The 22,195-nt window shown below is 41.8% G+C and overlaps 1 protein-coding gene across 2 annotated transcripts in view; it reads left to right on the forward strand.

The window, feature by feature from the left end:
• Window positions 1-22,195, forward strand: part of prex1 (phosphatidylinositol-3,4,5-trisphosphate-dependent Rac exchange factor 1) — an 82,590-nt gene that overhangs the window by 43,440 nt on the left and 16,955 nt on the right. The window contains exons 12-25 of one of the 2 annotated variants that reach the window (XM_071475446.1): window positions 1,473-1,576; window positions 2,122-2,171; window positions 4,224-4,299; window positions 5,182-5,254; window positions 8,251-8,396; window positions 11,014-11,106; window positions 13,214-13,362; window positions 13,445-13,530; window positions 15,657-15,796; window positions 17,152-17,296; window positions 18,078-18,253; window positions 18,685-18,846; window positions 19,586-19,802; window positions 21,221-21,506. In XM_071475446.1, the coding sequence (XP_071331547.1) occupies window positions 1,473-1,576; window positions 2,122-2,171; window positions 4,224-4,299; window positions 5,182-5,254; window positions 8,251-8,396; window positions 11,014-11,106; window positions 13,214-13,362; window positions 13,445-13,530; window positions 15,657-15,796; window positions 17,152-17,296; window positions 18,078-18,253; window positions 18,685-18,846; window positions 19,586-19,802; window positions 21,221-21,506 (1,903 nt within the window). The remainder of the gene's footprint in view (window positions 1-1,472; window positions 1,577-2,121; window positions 2,172-4,223; window positions 4,300-5,181; window positions 5,255-8,250; window positions 8,397-11,013; window positions 11,107-13,213; window positions 13,363-13,444; window positions 13,531-15,656; window positions 15,797-17,151; window positions 17,297-18,077; window positions 18,254-18,684; window positions 18,847-19,585; window positions 19,803-21,220; window positions 21,507-22,195) is intronic. The other variant, XM_071475447.1, reaches the window with a different exon arrangement.

Consider the following 22,195-nt stretch of genomic DNA (forward strand, 5'->3'; position numbering starts at 1 on the left):
TCACGTTTTACAGCAGAAACAACCGCGATCCAAAGTCATTGTCTGGTAATAAAAATTCTTGAAATTCGTTTCACATTATTTTCCCCTACACTGTTTTTGTCTGGAGCGTGACATTCACAGTTCCACTAACCTGAATTATAGATTGAGTAATGTCAGACACACACGTACACAAACAGCTGTAAATAATGTATGAACACAGTTGTCCAGAGTGTTGCTGAAGAGGCTTTTGTACATAGCTAATGCAAACCACTGTCACGATTTATACCCACCTCCCTTCCTGGGAAATTTGCTGAGACCTGACGTTCATATGCCTTAATACCTGTGGAAAATCCCCTGAATCCTCCCTCACAGTAGCCCACAGCCACAGAGAGATACAAAGATGACATGCAGGGCTCTGTGGGATAGCAATGAGGCTTTGTGGTCAAACTGGAGAGGCTTGTACCCCGCAGGCAAAGTGTAGGTATCAACAGTCAGTCAGGCGCAGAGGGCTAATGTGACAGAGAGGCAAATTGAAGCTGTCCTTCTACCACTACTGGGTTGTGCATTAGTGTTGTGAAGAGGAGAGACACTCACATGCATTTTATAGTACAAAACGCAAACTTTATCCAAATAGCTGTTCACGCTTTAACCACTAAAACACACCAGTTCACACTTGAATGTTTGCAGTTTTGACATCTGTCTCATTCCCGTCATTCTCATGTACTTTAAATTCCACATTTGACAATTTACAATGGCTGATTCTGTGGCGCATTCTTCTGGTTTTATGAGGGCATTTTAAGTCTAGACTGAGACCAGCAGCTTGTTTGAGCCCATGCCAACTTGTTGTGGTGGAACCAAACTGCCTCTGTTTGGCAGATCTCACTGTTCGTTTCTCCAGCAGGCATGTGTTTGTTTATGTATTAGTCATTTTAGTTTTTCTGTGTTGGTGTGGTTGTAAGTAAGAACTTATTTTGGATGTTTCTGGGTTTATGAATGCTAGTTGGAGACTTCATGAGAATTGGCAGCTGTCTGCTATGTTAAGTACTTGAATGTCAAGACCTTTCCCAACACAAACATGAATTTACAACTGCAGTGTTTACCCCAAAAGTTTTCATCTTGCCTCTTTTCTCTACTTACCCCAATACCCTCAGGACATAAAACGTTAAACAATTGGCAACAGAAAACATTAAAAACCTAAAGCTCCACTTAAACAATATGAACCTTGTATGTTTGCAGACAAGCCTGAGCTTCCTCTCACATTTCCTCAGATACATGAGTATTATAACAAATATTGAGTCTATTCAGAAATCTTTTTTTTTTTTTTTTGTTGACGGACCACTCCTTCCTCTCAACTGAGCACTGAGCTTTACGGGAACATGGAGAGATGAAAAAAAACCTGACTGAAGCTTGCTGGATTATTGACCCCAAATCACCCAGTACTCAAACTGTAGCCCAGCTGAGGTGACATGTTCTCCCTCTGGTTGATATTTCAGTGTCAGATAAGCACCAGTTCAAGAACGAGCAGGTGTTGTACCGCTTCCGCTATGATGACGGCACCTACAAGGCCCGCAGTGAGATGGAGGATATCATGTCTAAGGTAACTGTAATTCTTCACTGGGGTTGATAAGAATGGTAATAGTCATTTGTTTGAGCTATAAATATGCATCATATGTAATATGCTGTGAATATGTCTGCACAAACTGTGTTGAACTGCATACATGTGTCATATAGTGAGTCATGTCAATTACTCTTTGAAATAGTCAGAAATATAGTATTTAAAGACCTTTAAAAAACAACTTTACAACATACAACAACATATACATATACAAAACATATACATGGTGTAATGGTTGATGCAAATATTCAAGTACAGTTCCAGGAGGCATAGAAAATTCAATCAGAAACTTCATTCCAAAACAGTGACATAAAGGTTAAAAGTAATTGAGGTGGTTATGTTGGTCTATGTCTGCTCTTAGACCCATTTAGAGACAGTGGTTTTGACGTTTTTGTCCTAAAATGATAGCCTGAGGGAAACAGTTTTACTCAGCAGTGAAATCTCTTGTCCTGGAGCCATGCTTGTACTTGTTTAGCTAAGGTGTGTATGCTCTGTGACTCAGCGGCTCAGTGTTTCTTCTCTTCTAGGGCGTCAGGCTGTACTGCCGCCTTCACAGCCTCCACACACCAGTTATCAAGTAAGTACCTGCCCTTCTCTCCCCTCCCCCCCTCCCTCCTCTCCTCCCCCTGCCCTCATATGCTAATGTTCCTGCCCTACAGGTGCATGAATGCATATTCAAGAAGGGTTCAGATTTGGACCACATCACCTTTTCTGTAATGACTGAACAAACAGTATCACTGCCAGTAATGGCAGCCGACAAACCTCTTTGCTCTCCAACTCGGACACTGAGCCAGGTACGAGCTGCTGTAGGTTCATGTGATCGAGATTCAGATCAGCTTGAGGATGACTGGTTTTTATGGGTGGAGGTTTATCTGAGGTGGCTCTTAAAGGATTAACACTTACTGTGAGCATTTGTTTCTGAGTCTTTACAGTGTAGTTGTTGAGTTGAATATGTTTATTTTTAATTTCATTTCTTGTGTGAGTCCAAAAAATGACTGCAGCCATTTCAACCTCACCAGTCACTTTCTATTTCTCTTTTTATACACACAAGCACTTCCTCACTTTCTTGCTTGCATATGCAAAACACTTACAGAAATACTGTATATAAATACTACTGTCTACACACATCATCCCCTGAATGTTAGACCCCCTTTATGTTAACACACAATGCAGCACTCCATCAGTCCTTAATTGTTCTTTTAACTGACTCTATAACTATAATTCTAGTACAGATTTTTTTTTTTTTAAAACAGGACCTAAAACTTAGAGTTGAATCTGTGTCATCTTCACCTAGAAGTAATCTACATTGCAATGCTGTAACCAAATTCAGTCAAGTGGAAGAATGATTTCACTTTACAAAAAAGTTTTCCATCGGAAGGAACATGCTGAGGCACAGGAAGCACACATCATCTCCCTCTGACACCCCCTCAAATGCACACACACACACACACACACACACACAAATACACATTCTCCATTCGCCATAGCCCCTCCCTACGTACTCTTCCCCCTTCACATTTCTATCTGTCCCTCCATCACTCACCCGCTGATTGAAGTGCCTGGGTTGCCATTGGTGCAAACAAAGAGCTTTTTGGTCTGGGGACAAATCCTATTAACATACAAAGGCAATCCCTCTGCCTACCAGCCAGTTATTATGTAATATGGCCTGGCTTTTTTAATCCATCACTAAATTGGCATTGTAAGTTGCAACCATTAATTATAATGTTTGAGTGATGGATGTGCTGCATTTTATGAATCATAAATAATAATAAACTGTGCCATGGCTTTATTAAACTCTGCTGAGTGACAAAGTGCTGCCGGTTTCATAGCATTAAAGTGCAGTTAATAAGAATAACATATCATAACATATGATAAAATGGATATAAACTCAATCGAATCAATCTTGATAATGCCACGGATGTATTGTTCTGGGAGGATGATGTCATTACTGATAAAAAACCAAAAAAAAACCAAAACTGATCAGCCAGTGAGGTCTGGAAGTAGCTCACGTTTCTCGTTGCTTTAGGGCATTGTCTGTGGTATCAGTCAGTGCACATCTTGTCCACATCTGAACTTATCATGTATTGTGTTTGGCTTTTGGCTTTTGTTCTGAACGTGGCAGTTAACAATCCGGGCGGTTCAGATACAGCCCGTGACTTACTCACAATGTCAAGGTGTTAAATCAAATAGAAGATACTGTTCATTTTTATCACATGTGATACACCCACTGAGTCACACAGCCAACCACACATCCTCTGTAGCGTTTCCTGTTTTGCATGTTTACATGTCGAGCTCACTGATCTACTGTGGATGTTTGTGTAATCTCACAAAGGCTGAAATTAAAAGGTGAATGTGAAGTGTTGTTGTTCTGGCAGGATTTAGAAAACTGTAGAACCACAGTCATGTACTTTACACCATAAGAATTATGATATGGATGTTTATTGTTTTCTCTGAGTAGAGACAATGTTATCTTTTTCTGTTACTCAAGAAATGGAACATAACAGATAGTGTTGGGTGTTGATGCTGTTGGAGGTTTTGTTGTCTATTAAACACTTACACACATTACACATTTTTTGTGCTGCATTGTAACATGAAAATAAATTCTGTGAAACTTTTTTTGCTCCTTCAGAGACAGAGACCACCACTTGAAGACCTTTAAATCTGTGGTGCCTGCCAGCAAACTGGTGGACTGGCTACTGTCCCAGGTAAAATCAGTGTCTATTGTACTTAATCCAAGTGACACAGAATACTACACAATGCTGAAAGTGTTTATCAAATCTTAATAACCGTCATTACTGTAATTGGTAACATACACTATGTCATTATTTTCCTTTTTCTGAAGTGCATTTTCCAATGCAAATCAAACCAGCCGCTCAAAAATGTATCCAATTATTGTTACATGGATGCAGAAGAAACAGTGCTATGGGTTTTTTTGCACAAAATATTTTGGACATTTGTCACCATTCAGTGACTTTTGAAAGCACAGCCAAAGGCTGTTGCAAATACAAATTTGGGTTTCCTCCAAAAATAGCAAAGAATGTAGAAATGTAGATAACAGTTTTCACAATTTCCAAAATTCGGGTTAAGATATTGTTTCTTTTTTGAAACCAACAGGAAAAGTAGTGAAAGTGCAATGTGCCATTAAAGGTCCAGGAAACAGCAAACTAGGAACAGGAAAAGTGTTAAATATGAGACCTTTAAGTAATGAATTATTACAGCTATTGAGTTTTTAAATTGTACTTTTCTGGTTATTAAAAAATGTCGCTTATTAAAAAGATAAATATGCATTATCATATTTTCAGTAGCACTTTCTTCCTTTTTTTAAGATCTAATTAAGGGAAAGCTCATAGTCTGTTTATTAAAATAACACACTAGCTCCCATTTGCATTTAACATTCACTCAGATAGTTTTGAGCATGTCTCCTAATCTCTCATTGTCTTTAATCACACACACATTTACTGACACGTGCTGGCTCACAAATCACCATCTTCACACTCAGGCCAGTCGTGCTGTAGTGCTGTGCATGAGAAGGTGTAAACAGGCATTGTGACTGACTGACTGTGTGCGTCATTGATTTGGTTTCCCAGGGAGACTGCTCGACCCGAGAGGACGCCGTGACGCTGGGTGTGGGGCTCTGCAACAATGGCTTCATGCACCACGGTCAGTTTAATTCTCCCTCACACATGCACAGATAAGGGATGGATGAACACACACAGCTGAGGATTTTTTTTTTTTTCAGTTTAGTTTGATGACACTTCTTTTAACTGACTTGCGCTTTTCATTACAAATGCATGGTGTGGTGGTGTCTTTTGTCTGTCTCAAATTATTTGCAGTGTTCTCCTTTGCAACACCTGCAGAGCCCAGTATGTTGAACGTAAACAGCATTAGCAGTGTACCATGACCGGAGCCGTTTGGCTTTGCTACATGCCTGTCTGCGTCAATCCACTGAACCGTGACGACTGGTTAAGGCCTAAAATTGAACTGGTCATCTCCGTAGACCAAGTTATGTGTAAAGTTGGAGCCATTTAAAAGATCTAGTTAGTGCTGGAATATAAAAGAAGTACCTGTGTACAATGCCTGTGAGGTATGGAAATGACTGAAACCTAAAGGTAGTCATTAATACACTTTCTCTGAACTTTGTAGACAGTTAAATTATATCTATTTTTAATTTTTAGTTGGAATAGTTTGGATCCTCCTGAAAGATCCTGGGTACTTTGACAACTACCATGTAATCCTGCTAGTAGGGAAATACATTACAATAGATTACACTAGGTCACAGATCTGGCTTCTTATTGACATGTCTTGTGATTTAGCAGAACGGACACAGTATCAAGGTTGAATTATACACTATTTAAACTCCTAGGCAGTCTCAGAGTGGCTTTCCCTTCACTTTTCATTTACACTCATACATACCCCTTCCTCCTACTACCATCTGTTGGAAGGTGTCACCTGTTCTCTCTCATCTCTCCCTCCTCTCTGCCCTTCTCCAGGGTCACAGCCTCTCTCTCCCCCAGCCTGTCTGTACACCTCACCTCTCCTCAAGTCCCTCTCGTTAGTCCTTAGTCAGCACATCTGCTGCTCCTCACCTGGTTCCTCTTGAACTCTTCTTTCCCTGTCTTTTCCTGTCTGGCCTCTCACTGGTGGGAGGATCACTGTTAACAGATAACACAGTTAAAAGGCCTTTCATCTGTCCTTACCTGCTTATATCATTCATCTACATGTCTGTCATGAACATCTGTTGCATTTTGCCCTTCAGGCAACTCAGTGTACAGAGCGCCGCACCAGATACAGCAATACATTTCAATATGTCATTATCCATTTGACAACATTAGATATAAACTACCAGTAGTAGTAATGATTTTTTTTTTTAAAAACAAATTTCCCTTTCACCCTTATTTACAGCACTAACGGGTAAATCAATACTAAACAAGCAAAAATAAAGAACATCCCATGATTCTGTCTGGGACAAAATATCTCATGTGGGAAATGTTCAGTTTCCCTGTCACATTTCACAATATGCATTTCTAGTTAAAAATGCTGTCATTGCGCCTCTGTTCCTGTGAATAAATGTCCAACAGAATGAGTCTTTCGTCACCCTTGGATATTGTCAGCTGGTCTTAACATTTAAATCATGATTGAAGAGTGTGTGTGTGTGTGTGTGTGTGTGTGTGTGTGTGTGTGTGTGTGTGTGTGTGTGTGTGTGTGTGTGTGTGTTATTAGGGTATGACTGAGTTTCCGGTATAACACACCCTCTAGTTGAATCGGTGGTTTAAGGCATTATATGGCCACAGCCTCTGTGAATCAGAGGAAATAACTTGCGTTTGAGTTGGCATGGCGCCAGTGTGAGTGGGTGTGGCATGTGCGTATAAATCAGTTTGTTAAAGCTTTTTGTTCATCTGAGGGTGCCAGATGCTCTCAGAGTCTCTGAGCAGCTGGGCACCTTTGGCTCTCTGCGTTGCCTATACAAGCCCCAGTTTTACAGTGGCTTTGCAGAATAATACACCTACACACACACACACACAGACACACACACACACACACTTGTAAGATTAGGAAATATCCTTGGTTGGCGGTCTGTGATGAGATCTGTGAATGTGTGTGTGAGCTTCAGGCTTCACGTCAGCAATGGCAACTCCCCCGTGACACAAACAGGATGGATGTTTTCTTAATTCTCTTCAACACAATGAAATCCCTCACCCACATCGTGGCTGAAACCCAAATGTGAAGATCAAAAAGCTGAGGGTGAGGCGATGTCAGTGCCAGCTGTTAAAGCGCTTACAGTACAGTGCTGCATGTCCTGTCATTTTATACTTGTGTTGCACCTGTTCCAGTGGTGTCTGATTCGTGTGCTTCAACTTGACACAAATGAAAAGCCTTAGCCATCATGAATGGAAAATTATTGTGAAAGAACAGTATGTTCACTACCTCCTTTAATTTAATGTTCCAAAGAAAGCAACACAGTGAAGGATTAAGTGGCCACGACCTTTCACTCAAGGAAACAGTTGTCGAGCGGCTGATTTCAGTGTGGCGGGGTTATTGTAGTGCATTTTGGTTCAGGCTCCAAAAATGCTGTGACTAGAGAAGCATCCATAATGTGCTCCTCACCTGTTTGAAGTGCCCCATGTGTTGGAGTGAGGCTCAGCTCAACAGTGGGATTTACAAACACACACAGACACACAAAACAGACTGTTTCTTGTGTTCTCCGGGGAGTCCTCCTAGCCCTGGCCTGTGCTGGCTACGCCCCAGATGTGGTCCAGATGTTTCTGCTCCATCATTAGCTAATGAGCTAATTAACCGTTAGCTGTGTTTGTGTAAAGATGTCCCCACATTAAGTGGCGGCTTCTTTTGATTCTGCCTGACAAACGAGTGCATCTCCACAGGTCTTTTGAAGTTTCAAATGACCTGCAAACAGTGCATGTGCTGTCGTGTAACACACGTGACATTTACGAGGTTCAGCCTCAAACAAGAGAAGAGCAAACTTTGGAGAACTAATGGACAAATGGACATGATGATAAATACCTTTCTGTAGCATCAGTTCACTTTTTCTTTTTTCACTTAAAACAGAAAGACCAAGATCTGACCCATTGCTATTTGTCTCTTTATTACTGTCTGTAGTGACCTGCTGATTACATGCTCTGTTTTTTTTTTCTCTTCAGTTTTGGAAAAGAGTGAGTTCAAAGATGAGTCCCAGTTCTTCCGTTTCTATGCGGATGAGGAGACAGAGGGAACCAGCACCAAGAGCAAGCAGCTCCAACGCAACGACTTCAAACTCATTGAAAACATCTTGGCCAAGTCTCTGGTGGTGAGCTGCAACATACACGCACACACTCACACACAGACACGTACATTTCCACGCTCACTCACATATATGCATGCTTACACAGTCTGTTGTGGTTTTTGTTTCCTTTGGAGAAAATACTGATGATCATAATAAAGAGAAGGTAAATGTGTTTCACTGAAGCCAACACACTAAATATGGCAGAGGATGGGGAAACACTGGCTTAATATGGATGGATGCACACAATGGAGAAAAATGTTGAGCACATTTATGTGGATATGTGTCAGTCTTTCATTTAGATACCTGTTTACACAGGATAATATGCATTCTGTGTGTGTGTGTGTGTGTGTGTGTGTGTGTGTGTGTGTGTGTGTGTGTGTGGGGTAATTGAACTGACATACTGGCATCTAAAATATCCTCCAGTTTGTTTAGAGGTGTGTGTGTGCGTGTGTGTGTGTGTGGGGTAATTGAACTGACATACTGGCATCTAAAATATCCTCCAGTTTGTTTAGAGGTGTGTGTGTGCGTGTGTGTGTGTGTGTGTGCGTGCGTGCGTGTGTTCTTCTTTGTTAGGTTCTGGTGGATGTGATTAGCATCACTATACACAGAACCAGCCCCCCTCCTCCCTCACACGAGTGGGGGCTGCTTTGATGACAATAAAGAAAATAAATCAGTATGCATCTTAATGAGTGTCGTCCTGTGGAAAAATAATATGAGAAGTATGGGACGTGAGAGGAGATTATTGTTGCGGTCAGATATTCTGTACAACTGTCCTCCTTTGAAGACGGCTGAAACATTCCATTGTAGTACCAGACATGACACAGGCCCTAGTAATGAGCCCAGTTTGGATTTTTTTTCCTGTTTATTGATTGTTCTGCTTTTATATGAAACAGTTAAAATGACTTGCCAGTCCTGTCATTCCGGTCTTAGATCCCAGTACTTTTTTTTTTTTCTTACTACAAACCTGCCTGGTTCCCTTATCTAAAAACACAGAGACTAATTAAAATGAAAATGCATCAGTTTCTCAGTTTCTCCTCCTCATAAATGCTCTTTTACTGCTTGTGTATTTACACTCCTTCTTCATTTTCAACCTTTGTGATACATTGACATTTAACAATCCTCATTCATGACAAGAGACAACAGCTGCTGGAAGAACTGAGTGATGAGAGACCCCCAAAGGGGACAGAAACCAAAAGTGAGATGTTAAAGCACAGCATACACTGTCTACTATTTAAAATAGAACATTCTCATTTGGCTCTTTGCAGAACTTAAATAGCATTAAAACTAATACAGAGTGGCATCAAGTTAGATAAGAAATGCCCTACTGGCTATGTTGGATCATGAGCAGGAAATTAGTTTCTGTGAAGTCTTTCAGATTTTTTAGGCCTATGTGTACAACATATCTGTCCACTGGTTAAAGCAGCTGCTGTAACTTGTTACGGGAACATTCTTGAAGTTTCAAAAAAAAATCTGAATATTTTTTCAAAGAAAGTTTCATGCATCTTGAGACAGAACAAATGTAACATACATGCAGAAATGTAGTATAGGTTATACATAGGCCAGGGACAAGATAACAGATTCACTAAAGGACTAAATGGAGAGTCTCTGCTCACTGGACTAAAGTTTCTAAAACTTAATTGGGCTAAATGGTAGCACATTTTAATCCTACCACATAGTAGCATTCATGTGATCATGGGATAAAGAGTATAAGCTGCCACAGACTCATTTTATCTTCTTAATTTGTGCAACAGGTCACATAGCTTACAGCACATTCACCATTAAACATCATATCATGTACGTATATTTATTTGGCACATAAAATAAGGTCAGTGTTGGCTGTTCTAGGTCTAGCGCACAGTGTTTTCCAGAGGCTTAAACAGAAAGTCAACTGTTTGATTAATTCTATTATCTTCACCCTAGAAGCATCACTAACCTCCTTTTTCATATCAGGGTAGGGAGAACCATGCTATCTGGCTTTCCACAAGAAGTGGGAGAAGTGGAGAAGGCTTTTTTCCTTGATTAGCAGAACTAATCATGCCTCATGGCTATTACTGAAGTGAAGTGCAGGAACTCTTTATTTACTGAAGCCATCGCCTCTGATGTAACCGCAGAGATCCCCATCTTATCAGGGCCGTGCAGCAGGAAGATGGCCCCAGCAGCTTACTTAATGGAAGCCGGCTAATGTGCTTGGTGACGACAGCGTTTAAACTAAGCCTCACCCCACCGGGGGAATTCAGCATGAGGGGCAGAGGACCTCATCAGATGCAAAACACCTGACGTGATGAAAATCACAAATTGCAAATGTGCAGGATTTAAAATGTGTGGATAGCTGTATATGAGATATGAGACCACCCACCTTTTAACATGAAACTTCAGTGACTCCTCAGAAGTAATCAAATCATTGCAGCGAATAACGTTTTACACATGAGATGTAATAACAGGATATTTCCAGGGTATGCACAGTAACAGCAGAGCAGAGTGGACTAGATAAAGCGAATATGAAATAAAACTATGTGTATCATGTATCCTTACTCTGCAGTGAAAGATATTTCAGTCTGATAATCAGTCACCACAGTCACCACCAGTCACCACAGTCACCAGTGTAAATGTGCCAGTAATTAGGTGATTTTCTCTGTGCTAGATTCACCCTGAGGAGGAAGACTATGGCTTTGAGATCGAGGAGAAAAACAAAGCCATTGTGGTGAAATCTGTTACCAGGGGTTCACATGCTGAGGTAATGGTCAACACACACACACACACACACACACACACACACACACACACACACACACACACACACACACACAAACACACTGTATCTCCTTCCTGCCCCGGGGCATTAGTTCCAGTAGGTAATGGCTGTCTACTGTTTGGACGACTGCTGTCAGTCTGCCTCAGGACTTCGTTGTGATTGGCTGTGGAGCCATTAGACATGCTTGCTCTCATCACCTCCAAATGAAACACACACACACACACACTCACACACAGTTTAAACTGAAGATAAGGCTGTGGCAAAACATTTAAACGTTTCTTTTTGATAAAACATGTTGTAGTATTATATATTACATATGATTATATAGTATTTAAGAACAGGCAGTAAAAATGGCATATGTCACATCTGGGGCTACTGTGCCTGCAGTCACAGACTTCTTATTTTTTCAGTCTGACAAAAATCACACAGTGTTGCCTTGATGTCGTTTCTAATACAGGGTTATTTTCCTTTATTTTCCTGTGATTTCGGCTTTGTGTCATGTCATCCCATTCTGGTTAGACACGTGACATGCTTCTGGCAAATTTGCCCAGCAACCAAAAGCCTGTTTATATGATCTGTCCACCATCTTCATACTTGAAACTACAGGATGATGCCCTGGTTGTCTGTGAAATCTTCTTTTTCCACAGTTCAGACAAGGAAAACCTTTTCCTTGTGCGCCCCACCATTTCATTTAGTCCCACTGGTTCAGGTTTAGCCATTGCTTTCTGTTATTTTACTCATTGCTGTTTTTTTTTCCCACATTGCTCTTCTCCTCAGTCACTCTCTGGATAAGCTTTCCTTTTTCTTCCTTTCCCTGCTTCCACCACAGTAAACCCTCACTCTTTTGCTCCCTCCTCCACCTTTTTCTCCATTTCTCTCTCTCCCTCTCACTCTGTTATTCATCCTCCATGTCCCCGATTCACCACAATAACAGGATTGCTAGTTGTGACACAGCCTGTGTGCCAGCACAGTGAATGAAGCTCAGCTGATTCCCATGGGGCTCTGAAAAGGGCTGAGAAACACTCACTCACACACAGGGCTCTTTCACTATATGATACTATTAGAGAAAGTCACGTGCAGACCGGCACCCATGCTGTATAGTCACACACATACACATACATACATCCTTCCACATTCAGATGGCTGTGACTCCTCCCAGTCGTTCCTACATCCATCCTGGGCCTTTATCCAGAGTCGGAGCCCGGCTCAGCCAAGGCCACCCCACCGGATCTGTGCCCAGGACACTGGACTCACACAGCGAACATACAGAGGCAGCATTATTCTCACAACGTGACTGAAGATGTGCAAGATGACTGCATTTAAGGACGTACAGCGGGCTGTGGTGCTGTGTGTGTGTCTGTCATTTGAGAAAGGATTTTTAGAAGCTGTTTCATAATGTGCACTATATTTGTTTTCAGTATTCCAACATATTTACGTGCACTGTGACCGATCAGATTACATTTACTTAAGGTAAAGATGCAAAGACCTGATAACTCAAACCACCAGGAGCTGCAAACACAAACATGTGGCTACAGAAGCGAGAGGGAGAGAGAAATGGAAAATAAAGTGCATCTCCCTTTTTATATCTGCATAACTGTGGAAAATGAAAGTAACCCTTCAATCAGGAAATATGTGCAAATCCAACAGGCAGCCAGGCAGAGGACTCAGGTGTAAATATGCAGCTGAATCATATCTAGTAGCCAGTCTTGAGATACACTTCCTGCATGAAAAGCACGTTCATATGCAGGAAAATAAATGACAAGACTGAACAGGCTGAGCAGTACACACTGATTCTCTCGCTCTCTCTCTCTCAATTTGTTTTGTGTGTTTTCCTTGGAAGCTCATACACTGAGCAGGGATTTGATTCTGAGTAATACAAAACAGTCAGATAAAATCTTGAATTCTACTTTATCTGAGACTTAAGCTGCACACAGTGTAGGTCTCTCTGTGACACGTGGGTGTTAATGCGTGAATTTGAATGTGGTCCCCACCTGAAAATCTTACTGTGCGAGTGGGGGCTTTAGCTGAAACAAAGGGCAACCTAAAAATGACAGCATTTTGTCTCCTGTCTGTGCGTCTGTCCATCCAGATGGCTGGTCTGCAGGTGGGCAGGAAGATCTACACCATCAACGAAGACCTGCTGTTCCTCAGGTCTTTCTCCGAGGTGGAAACCATGATCAGCCAGGCCTTCTACATACGACGCTCCCTGCGGCTGCTGGTCGCCACCAAGGCCAAGGAGTGAGGGAACACACACAAACACACCCGTACACACACACACACACACAGTCTACGCTGGTTTCACTGGTCTTTTCTCTTCCAGGATTGTGAAGATCCCTGACAACCCAGACAGCCTCTCCTTCAGACTTTGTGGCTCCGCTCCTCCTCATGTCCACGCTGTCAGGAAAGGTGAGTGACAGATTCCACTGACTTCTTGAGCCGGTTCAATCACCACAAGAAAACCTTTTCAGGTGTTCAATTTCAGGATTACTACTGTAAGGAATTACAGGCACGATAAGCTCTTCTATCTCACTCCAGCACTTGTCAGAGTGTCTGCTCGTCTTCATATTCTTCATCATAAAAAACCTACATTACCCAAACCATTGGCAGTTAGGTTGGAGGTGTGGGTGTGTTTATAGCGGCTAATGTAGCTTCCATCTCCTAACCTCAGCAGAGATGAGAAGAGGTCTGATACGATTACTTCTTTCTAACTCCATACCCGCAGACTTTTTCCTGTAGTCTTCAGATCAAACCGACGGCTCCAGACGAGTGACATCACTTGAGTCCATTCACCAGATTTCACGCGGCTCCCTCGAGAGCCACAAGAGGCTTTGCAGTATTAAACTTTTGCAGCACTGCTCCTTAAGTCCTGTAAACAGATTTTGATGTGTGACATTGGTGAAGTTCCCCTTTAAATTTCACCAATAATAAAGTGACCAATTGCAAAAAAGCAAAAAAAAAACTTTTTTCCTCACCCAAACTAAACTGTATGTAAAATGTAATGTAAATTAATTGTGTAAACATATTTTTTGTTTCTGTTATATTGTTACATTCAACTAAGCTCACATAGTGAGAGAGGTAGACCTGATCAAAAGGAAGGACATAGTGCACTATAAAGTTTTCGAGGTAAAAGGATCCCATCAGTTTGAATGTGTAATGGTAAAGTAATCTGTTGAGTGGTTTAATAGTTCACAGCTCCCAGGGAGGTCTCATAAAATCAATGTCTTGAATTCTGTTACAAGAGACATATATTTTGTTTAGGACCCACTCTGGATTATCTGTGAATGGATTTGTAAGAATTTGACCTCGTTATTGCAGCATCAGTGTCAGTAGATGCTTTGAAAAATGTTTACAGTGTCAGAAAGACAAATAATTTCAGAGAAATTCAAGGGAAAGATGAGGTAACTCTAGCCTCTAACCACCTGTTACATTCTGCTTTTAGTGAGCCTCTATTAGGGTTTTTATGACCACCTGTCAGCCGGGCAGCCTGCGCTTCAGGGTTCAGAGCCCCTATAGATCAAAGTCTACTTTTAAAACACACACACAGACACGTGCGCACACACACACACACACACACACACACACATACACACACACACACAATGCTCTGTCATCAGACCTAAAAGTGCAATAAAAACATCTATAGTTTTGCTTTATCTTCTCATTCTTCATTCTCACCTCCTAACCAGATGTTTGTGCCTAAACTGACTTGAAATAGAAAAATTTGTGATTCATGACAAGTTGGATGAGAGTTAATTCCCAATGTGTAAACCAGACTGGATTAGGGGAAGATACATAGAAACAGTGAGGAAAGGAGCTGCTGGTTAGCCAAGGAATGTGATCTCTGGTTTTATTTTTTTTTATTATGGCAGAGGGACTTCTTCACGTTCTCTCCCTCTCACTTTTCTACTTTCCCCTTCCTCTCCACACTCCTTCTCCTTTCTCTGTCTTTCCTAGTGTCCTGTATCACATCTGGCTCTCTGCTGTTGTATGAGGAGCAATTTTTTCCATCTGAATTCCAGTTGTCTTTTTTCTCTTCACTTCTGAAATAAGTCCCCCTGTGTGCTATCTGTGCATGGGTCAAGCAGCCCCAGAGTTAGGTAACTGCTGGCACCCTTGGTGGAAGTGATGCCAGCTGTGGTATTTTTAGATAGGAGAGGAAGATGTTGGAGGTGTTGATTGGACTTCCAGCCTGTAAAGCCATTAGCTTGGGACAGCATGTTACAGCATTGAGCCAAGTAATTTTCTATTTTCCTGGAGGAACAAAAGGGGCGAGGTTATGTCCAGATATGTTAATTGAGTCCAAAAGTAGATTTTTTTTTTAAATTTCCACAGAAAAAAACTAATTTACTTTGATTAAAGCATTTTGGAGAATCTTTGTTTCCACACACACGTGTGAAGCACTTTCTAACTCCTTCCATTTCTCCCGTTTGAATTTCATGTTTTCATAATAGCACAATGTAATGTATACACTTCCACTGTATTTATAGCACCCTGTGACCCTTCACCTCTGATCTTCTGTTGACACGTTGCAGGCTGGGAGGCAGCGGGGGCAGGTCTCCAGCCTGGCCAGGTCATCCTGAAAGTCAACGGCAGTAACGTCAATCGCAGCGACTACCAAGAGGTTCTGGAGCACTTCACTGCGCAACACACACAGCAGGAGCCTCTACAGATGGTGAGGGGACACAGGAGAACAAACACTAACACACAGTCATCAACAGAGCAGGGTTTGTAGTGGAAAGGGGGCATTTATTGAGAGTATTTATTAAAGAAGTGCAGTTTGTGACTCCTAACAAACCACATCATCACTTTATCCAGTGAGGTTTTACAGTGTGTGTGTTGTTGTGGCTCTCACTGTGACTGGGTACTCCCTGGGTCCTTTATTTATAGTACGAACTACATAGTGTCATAAGCTGATTAACAAGGTTTGGAGGTTATTTTACCAAATCTTTCAACAAAGTGGCATAGCTCACTAAATTCACATTTGCCAAGCTGACAGACCATAGAGCCCCAGTGACCCACATTCCTGCTCTAAGACAGTACATAAAACATAATTAGCATTAGTCAGAGCCAGAGTTAGCTGCAGCAACTTTCGTGTTAGAAAAGGAAAAAAACATATTAAAACTTCAACAACAACAAGGGCTTCTTCGTTTCATCAGCGTTCTTGGCCTCAGCATTGGGTGGCCTGTTATTCTCCAGCATAAATCACTGGCTGTCGCTGCAGGCTAGTTGTAGTGAAAGTTGGACATTTTTCTGCTCAAAATACAATCCCGCCCAGAGCGAAAGAGTAGCCCAAAGCAACAAATAAAAGACTTGACTTTTTCCCCAGAAAATTTTTACCCATTCCTGTTTCAGAGAATGTTTGTCTTATATTCTGTAACAGTTGCAGATTGAGCTTTGGTTTTTCCAAATTGAGTCATGACTGGATTCTAGTATTTACGCTCCATATTGCATGGTTAATGTCAAAAATACCAAGCTCGCATCAGGTTTGTTTTGACATTCCTACAGCAGCAGTTCATGTCTCCAGGCAGTATTTCACAAGGCTGCAGACAGAGTAGGATGTCCTCCTTACTGTATGAAGCACAGTGTTTTGTTTTGTTTAGCCTGGCCTCCTCTTCTGATAAATCCCCTTTGCTCAAAGCCAGTGAACAGGCTCAGCTTAGCAGCCTTATTCTGGACTTATTCCAGTAAATGTTTGCTGGTTCATTTAACAGCAGGATGAATTACCAGGATGTCGTTGATGTGGCTGACTGCACTGCTGAGTTCAGGGTGGTGCAGTCAGCCTTGACTGGCTTGTCAGGTGAAAAGTGTCTTCTGTATGTCCATGAGGCATAACTACTTCAGATTGTTTTATTCACGGTGTGTGTTTTAAGTGCACCCACATCTAAGGTTTTGTTTCTTTTTCTGCTCACTTCACCCTCATTTCCTCCTTTGCTCAGTTCCTCATTTTATTTCCAATAATAATTTATTACCTATTGCGAACATATTCGATATACCGGTAACTGCTCAGCTCTAATCTGTTTCCCACAGTGTCAGTGGGTGTACCGTGCATTTGAGGATGTGGAAGAACTGCAAAGGCAAAGAGGTGCAGATGAGAAGGAGGAGAGTCTTTTTAGTCCTTATCCGGTGGAGAACGGCTCGGAGCGCCAGGAGGGGAACGGCACTAATGGAGCAGGTGAAACCCGAGGTTACACCCTCTGAAGATGTTGTAGCTGAATGTATATTCTTCTTCTTCTCAGGCACATTTTTATGAGTAAAGCAGTATTTTTAAATTGTGTTGAAGTTTTTCAGAATGCATCTGATGTAATACTAATAATAACTACAAACATCAGGTTTCATTTGTGGCCCATCTGTCAGCAAATCACATCTGAACAGCATTAGTTTTAGTCGGGACAGTCCTGTATCATAAACTGTTGCTGCTTTGTGTGTGACTCCAGATTGATTTCAGACTTGATGTTTTAAAAAAAAAAAAAAAAAAAAAAACATCTGTCAAATTACATCAAAACATAATGTTCCACCTAGGCAGCTATTTTCAGATGACCTCTGAATTGGGTCATAGTTACTGTGTCAGTAAAAAGTGGCTTCAGCAGGAGGTAATTTTCTCTGAATATAGAAAATTCTCTGTTTGAAAATTACATTGGCTCACGCTACAGTCAGACGACGTCATCTGTATCATTCAGTGCCCAATTTTTCTTACAGTGCTGGCAGGGTAAGCACCCTTGACACATGTGCAGTACGCTGAGTACCTTAACATGACTAAACATGTCATGACTAAAGGGATTCATGAAGTCTTTATATTCTGGTTCAAAGCTGGAGTTTTTTTTGCAACTTGAATGTGCTATTAACATTTAAGGCATGGCCCTAATCCATTTCAGTTTTTTTAAATTCATCAGAAAAGTTCTTTCTACCTTACTCCACAATGCTAAATCAAATAAATTGAAAATTGTGATCCACAGACCACCGGCTGGGCAGGCTTTCCCTGTCCGACGAGCTGCCTCTGGTCAGTCTGACGGTAGATAACGTCCACCTGGAGCACGGCGTGGTCTATGAGTACGTCAGCACTGCCGGCATCAAGAGCCACGTGCTGGAGAAGATGGTGGAGCCCAAAGGTTGCTTCAGTCTCACTGCTAAGGTAGTTATGGAAGGAGGAGGTGGAGTTTGGTCAAAGTTTTTGGGTTAGTTAGCAGCTGTAACTGTGATCTTATTGAACGAATTGAAGAAGAGAATACACCCCAGACGGGAGACCTCAGCTCATTCTTGATGTGTAATCATGAATCATGGAAGATCCCAGCCTGGCCGCTCACTAGTTTGTGTGTCATTGATATTTGTTTAAGTTGTATTATTATGACAGGATCTGAAAGCAGCAAAGGGATCTTTTGGCATCACTGGTGGTTTCAGTTGTTAGTATTGGAAAGCTGAATGTTTAGCTAGATGAAAAACACAGTTGTCTCATGTTGCTGCTGCTAGGAATGTTTTTTTTTGTTTTTTTTTTTCTTTGCTGCAAGTGACTAAACTTTTATAGTAGCTGTGATCCATCCTTACCAGTGTTTCTTGTCTCTACAGATCCTGGAGGCATTTTCTGGTGATGACAGTGTCTTTGTTAGTAACTGCAGCCAGCTCATCTCCCAGAGCGACCGAGTAGTTACAATGCCTCAGTACGAGTTCAGACAAATCTGTGACACCAAGCTGGAGAGTATCCGACGGCGTATCAGCAGCTATCAGCAGGTACTAAGACACACTTCCACTTTCTCTTGAACACATAGAACACATGTTCATATACACTGTGATCAGAGGTGAATTGTTACACACAGAAAAGTCCCCTATTCATTCATGTTGACTTCAAAACCACTGTTGACTGAAATAGAAGTCAGATAAGTGGAAGTCATCATTCGTACGAGTGTCCTCACATTTATGCCAACAAATGTTGTTATTATTATTTCACTTCTTCAAAGCATGTTTCTTACTGGCTCTTATTTTCCAGACACCTTAGGGTACACAAGCTTTTTAAAGCTTTTAGAACAGCTGAGAGAGGCTTTTCAGTGGGACATAAAAGTGGGTTGAACGCTGCCTCTCTTATGTTCCTGATGTCAAAACACAAGCCTTTTCTATATATTCACATTTGGATATTTGGATGTAGCGCACACATGGTGAAATGCAGCAAATCCATACGTATATGAACCATATATGAATTGTTCAACACAAACTCTTCTTTCGTCCTTAACCTTGAATTAGTATTTTTCCCTTACTCAAGACAAAACTCTCTCTAGCTACAGTTACATTATTAATCCTTATATTGTCTGTTATTATGTGTTGTATCTCCATGTCTAATTTTCTGCTACAGTGACCATATTTTGCCTTTGGGGTCAGTGAAAAATTATCTTGTTAAAAACCTCCACTACAGATATTAGAGCTGTCGGTCATGCAGCTCAGGCTTTTACCCGTCATTTTTTCCTTTTTCACCCAGTTTGCCCTGGAGCTGAGGAACAAGGTGTGGCCCTCCTTCAGACAGGCCGGCGTTCGCCCTCACCCACTGGGCTGCATGGACTTTGTTCCCACCAACTGCCATGTCAGCTTGATGCAGGTGTCCTACCCCAAGAGCACTACCTCTGCTGGCAGGACTTTCAGCATCCGCTTCGGGCGCAAAAACTCCCTGTTTGGCCTGGACCCTGACCAAGGTAGAGGTACATGCACACCTACACACACACACACACACACACACACACATACACATATATCCAAGAAGATTTGAACATCAGCACAATCTCTGTCACATATCCACTGCTTAACCTAAGCTTCACAGAGATCCATCCCCTTCATGATAATACAGCTTAACCCACTTAACACTGGCTCAGTGATCGTTGTAACTAATTACCCTCAATGACCATTTAAATCCTGCAGCACAGAGAGAGGGAACGCCAACCCCTCCCCTTCCACAGTAGCCATTAGGTCTCAACAGTAGTAGGTTAGATGAGTGGTTTCCCATTAAGACTCCATTAGCTCCGGGCCATACGCATGCTATTGTCACAAGAAGTGAATGAATGATGTCAGCAAAGATGGTGCCTCAAGGCAGCACAGGAATGTGTGCCCGTTCACTAGCTCCTGCTGCTGCCGCCACCGCTGCTGCTGCTGCTGCTGCTGCTGCTGCTGCTGGTGCTGCTGCTGGTGCTGCTGCAGGGGTCAAAGGGCAGAGAAACAAGAAAGAGCAAAACACTGAGTGGAAATGGAAAGTAAATTCACCACGGAATAATTTGAAAAAGAGAGAAAAATGTTTTTAAAATCCCTTATCCATAGATACAAAGAGTAAGTGAGTATCCTGTCTTTGATCTATATGGCCCAATTTTATTATGATGCAGCTTGATGTTATTTAGGAGTCTTAAGGCTTAGCTGCTGAACTCCATTCACTCTCAGCAGAGATGAGAGTGCAGTGCAGCTTTCCAGACAGACAGCAGACAGTTAGCATTGCTTGCATTGTTCCAGGATGTCTCGTCCTCATCTTTCCTCTCAGCACCAGCTGCCAGTCAGACATCTGCCCAGCAGTTGTACTAGTGAGATGTTCAGCTCCGGTGCTTTTCAGAACGTGCTCTGCCGACAGCCACGGGGATGATGTTTTCCCCAGCGAGAGCAGCTAGCCTTTAGCGACTCTGAATAAACAGAATAAAATTATGAGGTTTATTACCTACGGTGACGAAAAAATTTCCTCTTCCAGTGCAATACCCCGGCTTTTAAAAAATAATGTGTGGAATGTACATGAAATGAATCGGGATTAATCTGCTTCATGTTAGTGTTTGCTGTGTACTAACAGTCCACACTCTGGGCTCATAGGAAGATTTTTTTGGAAGATCTCAGGTTATTGCAGCTTAGTTTGGCATTTAACCCAAGTAAACAGTTTTGCATCCTGCCCTTGTCATGCGTATCAGTTGCATAAGGAGTTGTTTTTCATCAAGCCCAAATGGAGAACAGACAAGAGTGTTACTTTATAGGCTTTGAACATCTGGGGTAGATATAATTGCCAGAGTCAAACATTTTTCATTCAGCCACTGCTAACATTGTCTCTCCTCCCCTCCCCTCTCCTCTCCTCTCCTCTCCTCTCTTCCTGTAGCACAACTGAACCCCATGTCCCACACCCAGCACTGTGTGACCAGCATGGGCGCTCCCTCCTGGAACTGTTCTGGCCTGGAAGGGGATGAAGTGGACGGCGGTGGGGATGTGGCTGTGGACGGAGGCGAGGGGTTGACAGACAGTCGACGGAGTGGCCATGGAGAGGGCGGGCTGAGCTTCCTGCTCAAACAGGAAGACACAGAGACACAGGACTCCTACATTCACTTGTATAGCCGCCTAGATGTCGCTGTGAGGGAAATGAGGCAATATGTCGCTCAGATCGATGTGTAAGTGTTTTAGTACATTGATCTACAAAAAGCTTTTTAATTATAAACATGGATATTATTATTTGAATGAGATTTTTTTGGCCTATTTAATATCAATCTCTCATTTCTACCTCTGCTGACCGGTGCCATCAATCAAAAAGAAAACTGTTTACTCATATCCATTTAGAAAATATTTTCCAACAGCTAGTGCTGTTATCAAATATTATCATTCCACTGGTGTTTATATGTGAGAGGACTATTTTCGCAGCCTTCACACATTTAGAGATCTCTTCATGAAAAGCTTGGAGCTTGCTATCCCCTCACCAGTCTCCTGAGGCTGTTCGTCAGCCTCTCTTTGTCTGTCTGCCCTTTGCCTTGTTTAAAGCTGAGGATTTACAAAAGGAACATTCTTCAGGCCCAAAATATTTACGGGCTGGGCCTCAGTACAGGAACAAGGAGTGAGGCCAGGATAACATCAAGAGAGAGAGACACATATTGTGTGTCCGTGCAGAGGAAGGGGTGTGACAGTATGAATGAATAGATGTTTGATAGTAAAGGCTTCTATGCACAGTGTATTAGAATATAAATATAGGAGTAATATTGTCTTGATGCTCAGGATGTAATTCCAATATGCTTTATATCCCTAAACCTATATATACATGTTAAAATATTTAGAATATACTACACAGATATTTCATTTTTGGAATAAA

Source organism: Trachinotus anak, unplaced genomic scaffold (assembly GCF_046630095.1).
Source record: "Trachinotus anak isolate AG129_WGS33_773 ecotype Australia unplaced genomic scaffold, CSIRO_AGI_Tana_v1 ptg000004l, whole genome shotgun sequence".
Classification (NCBI taxonomy): Eukaryota; Metazoa; Chordata; class Actinopteri; order Carangiformes; family Carangidae; genus Trachinotus; species Trachinotus anak.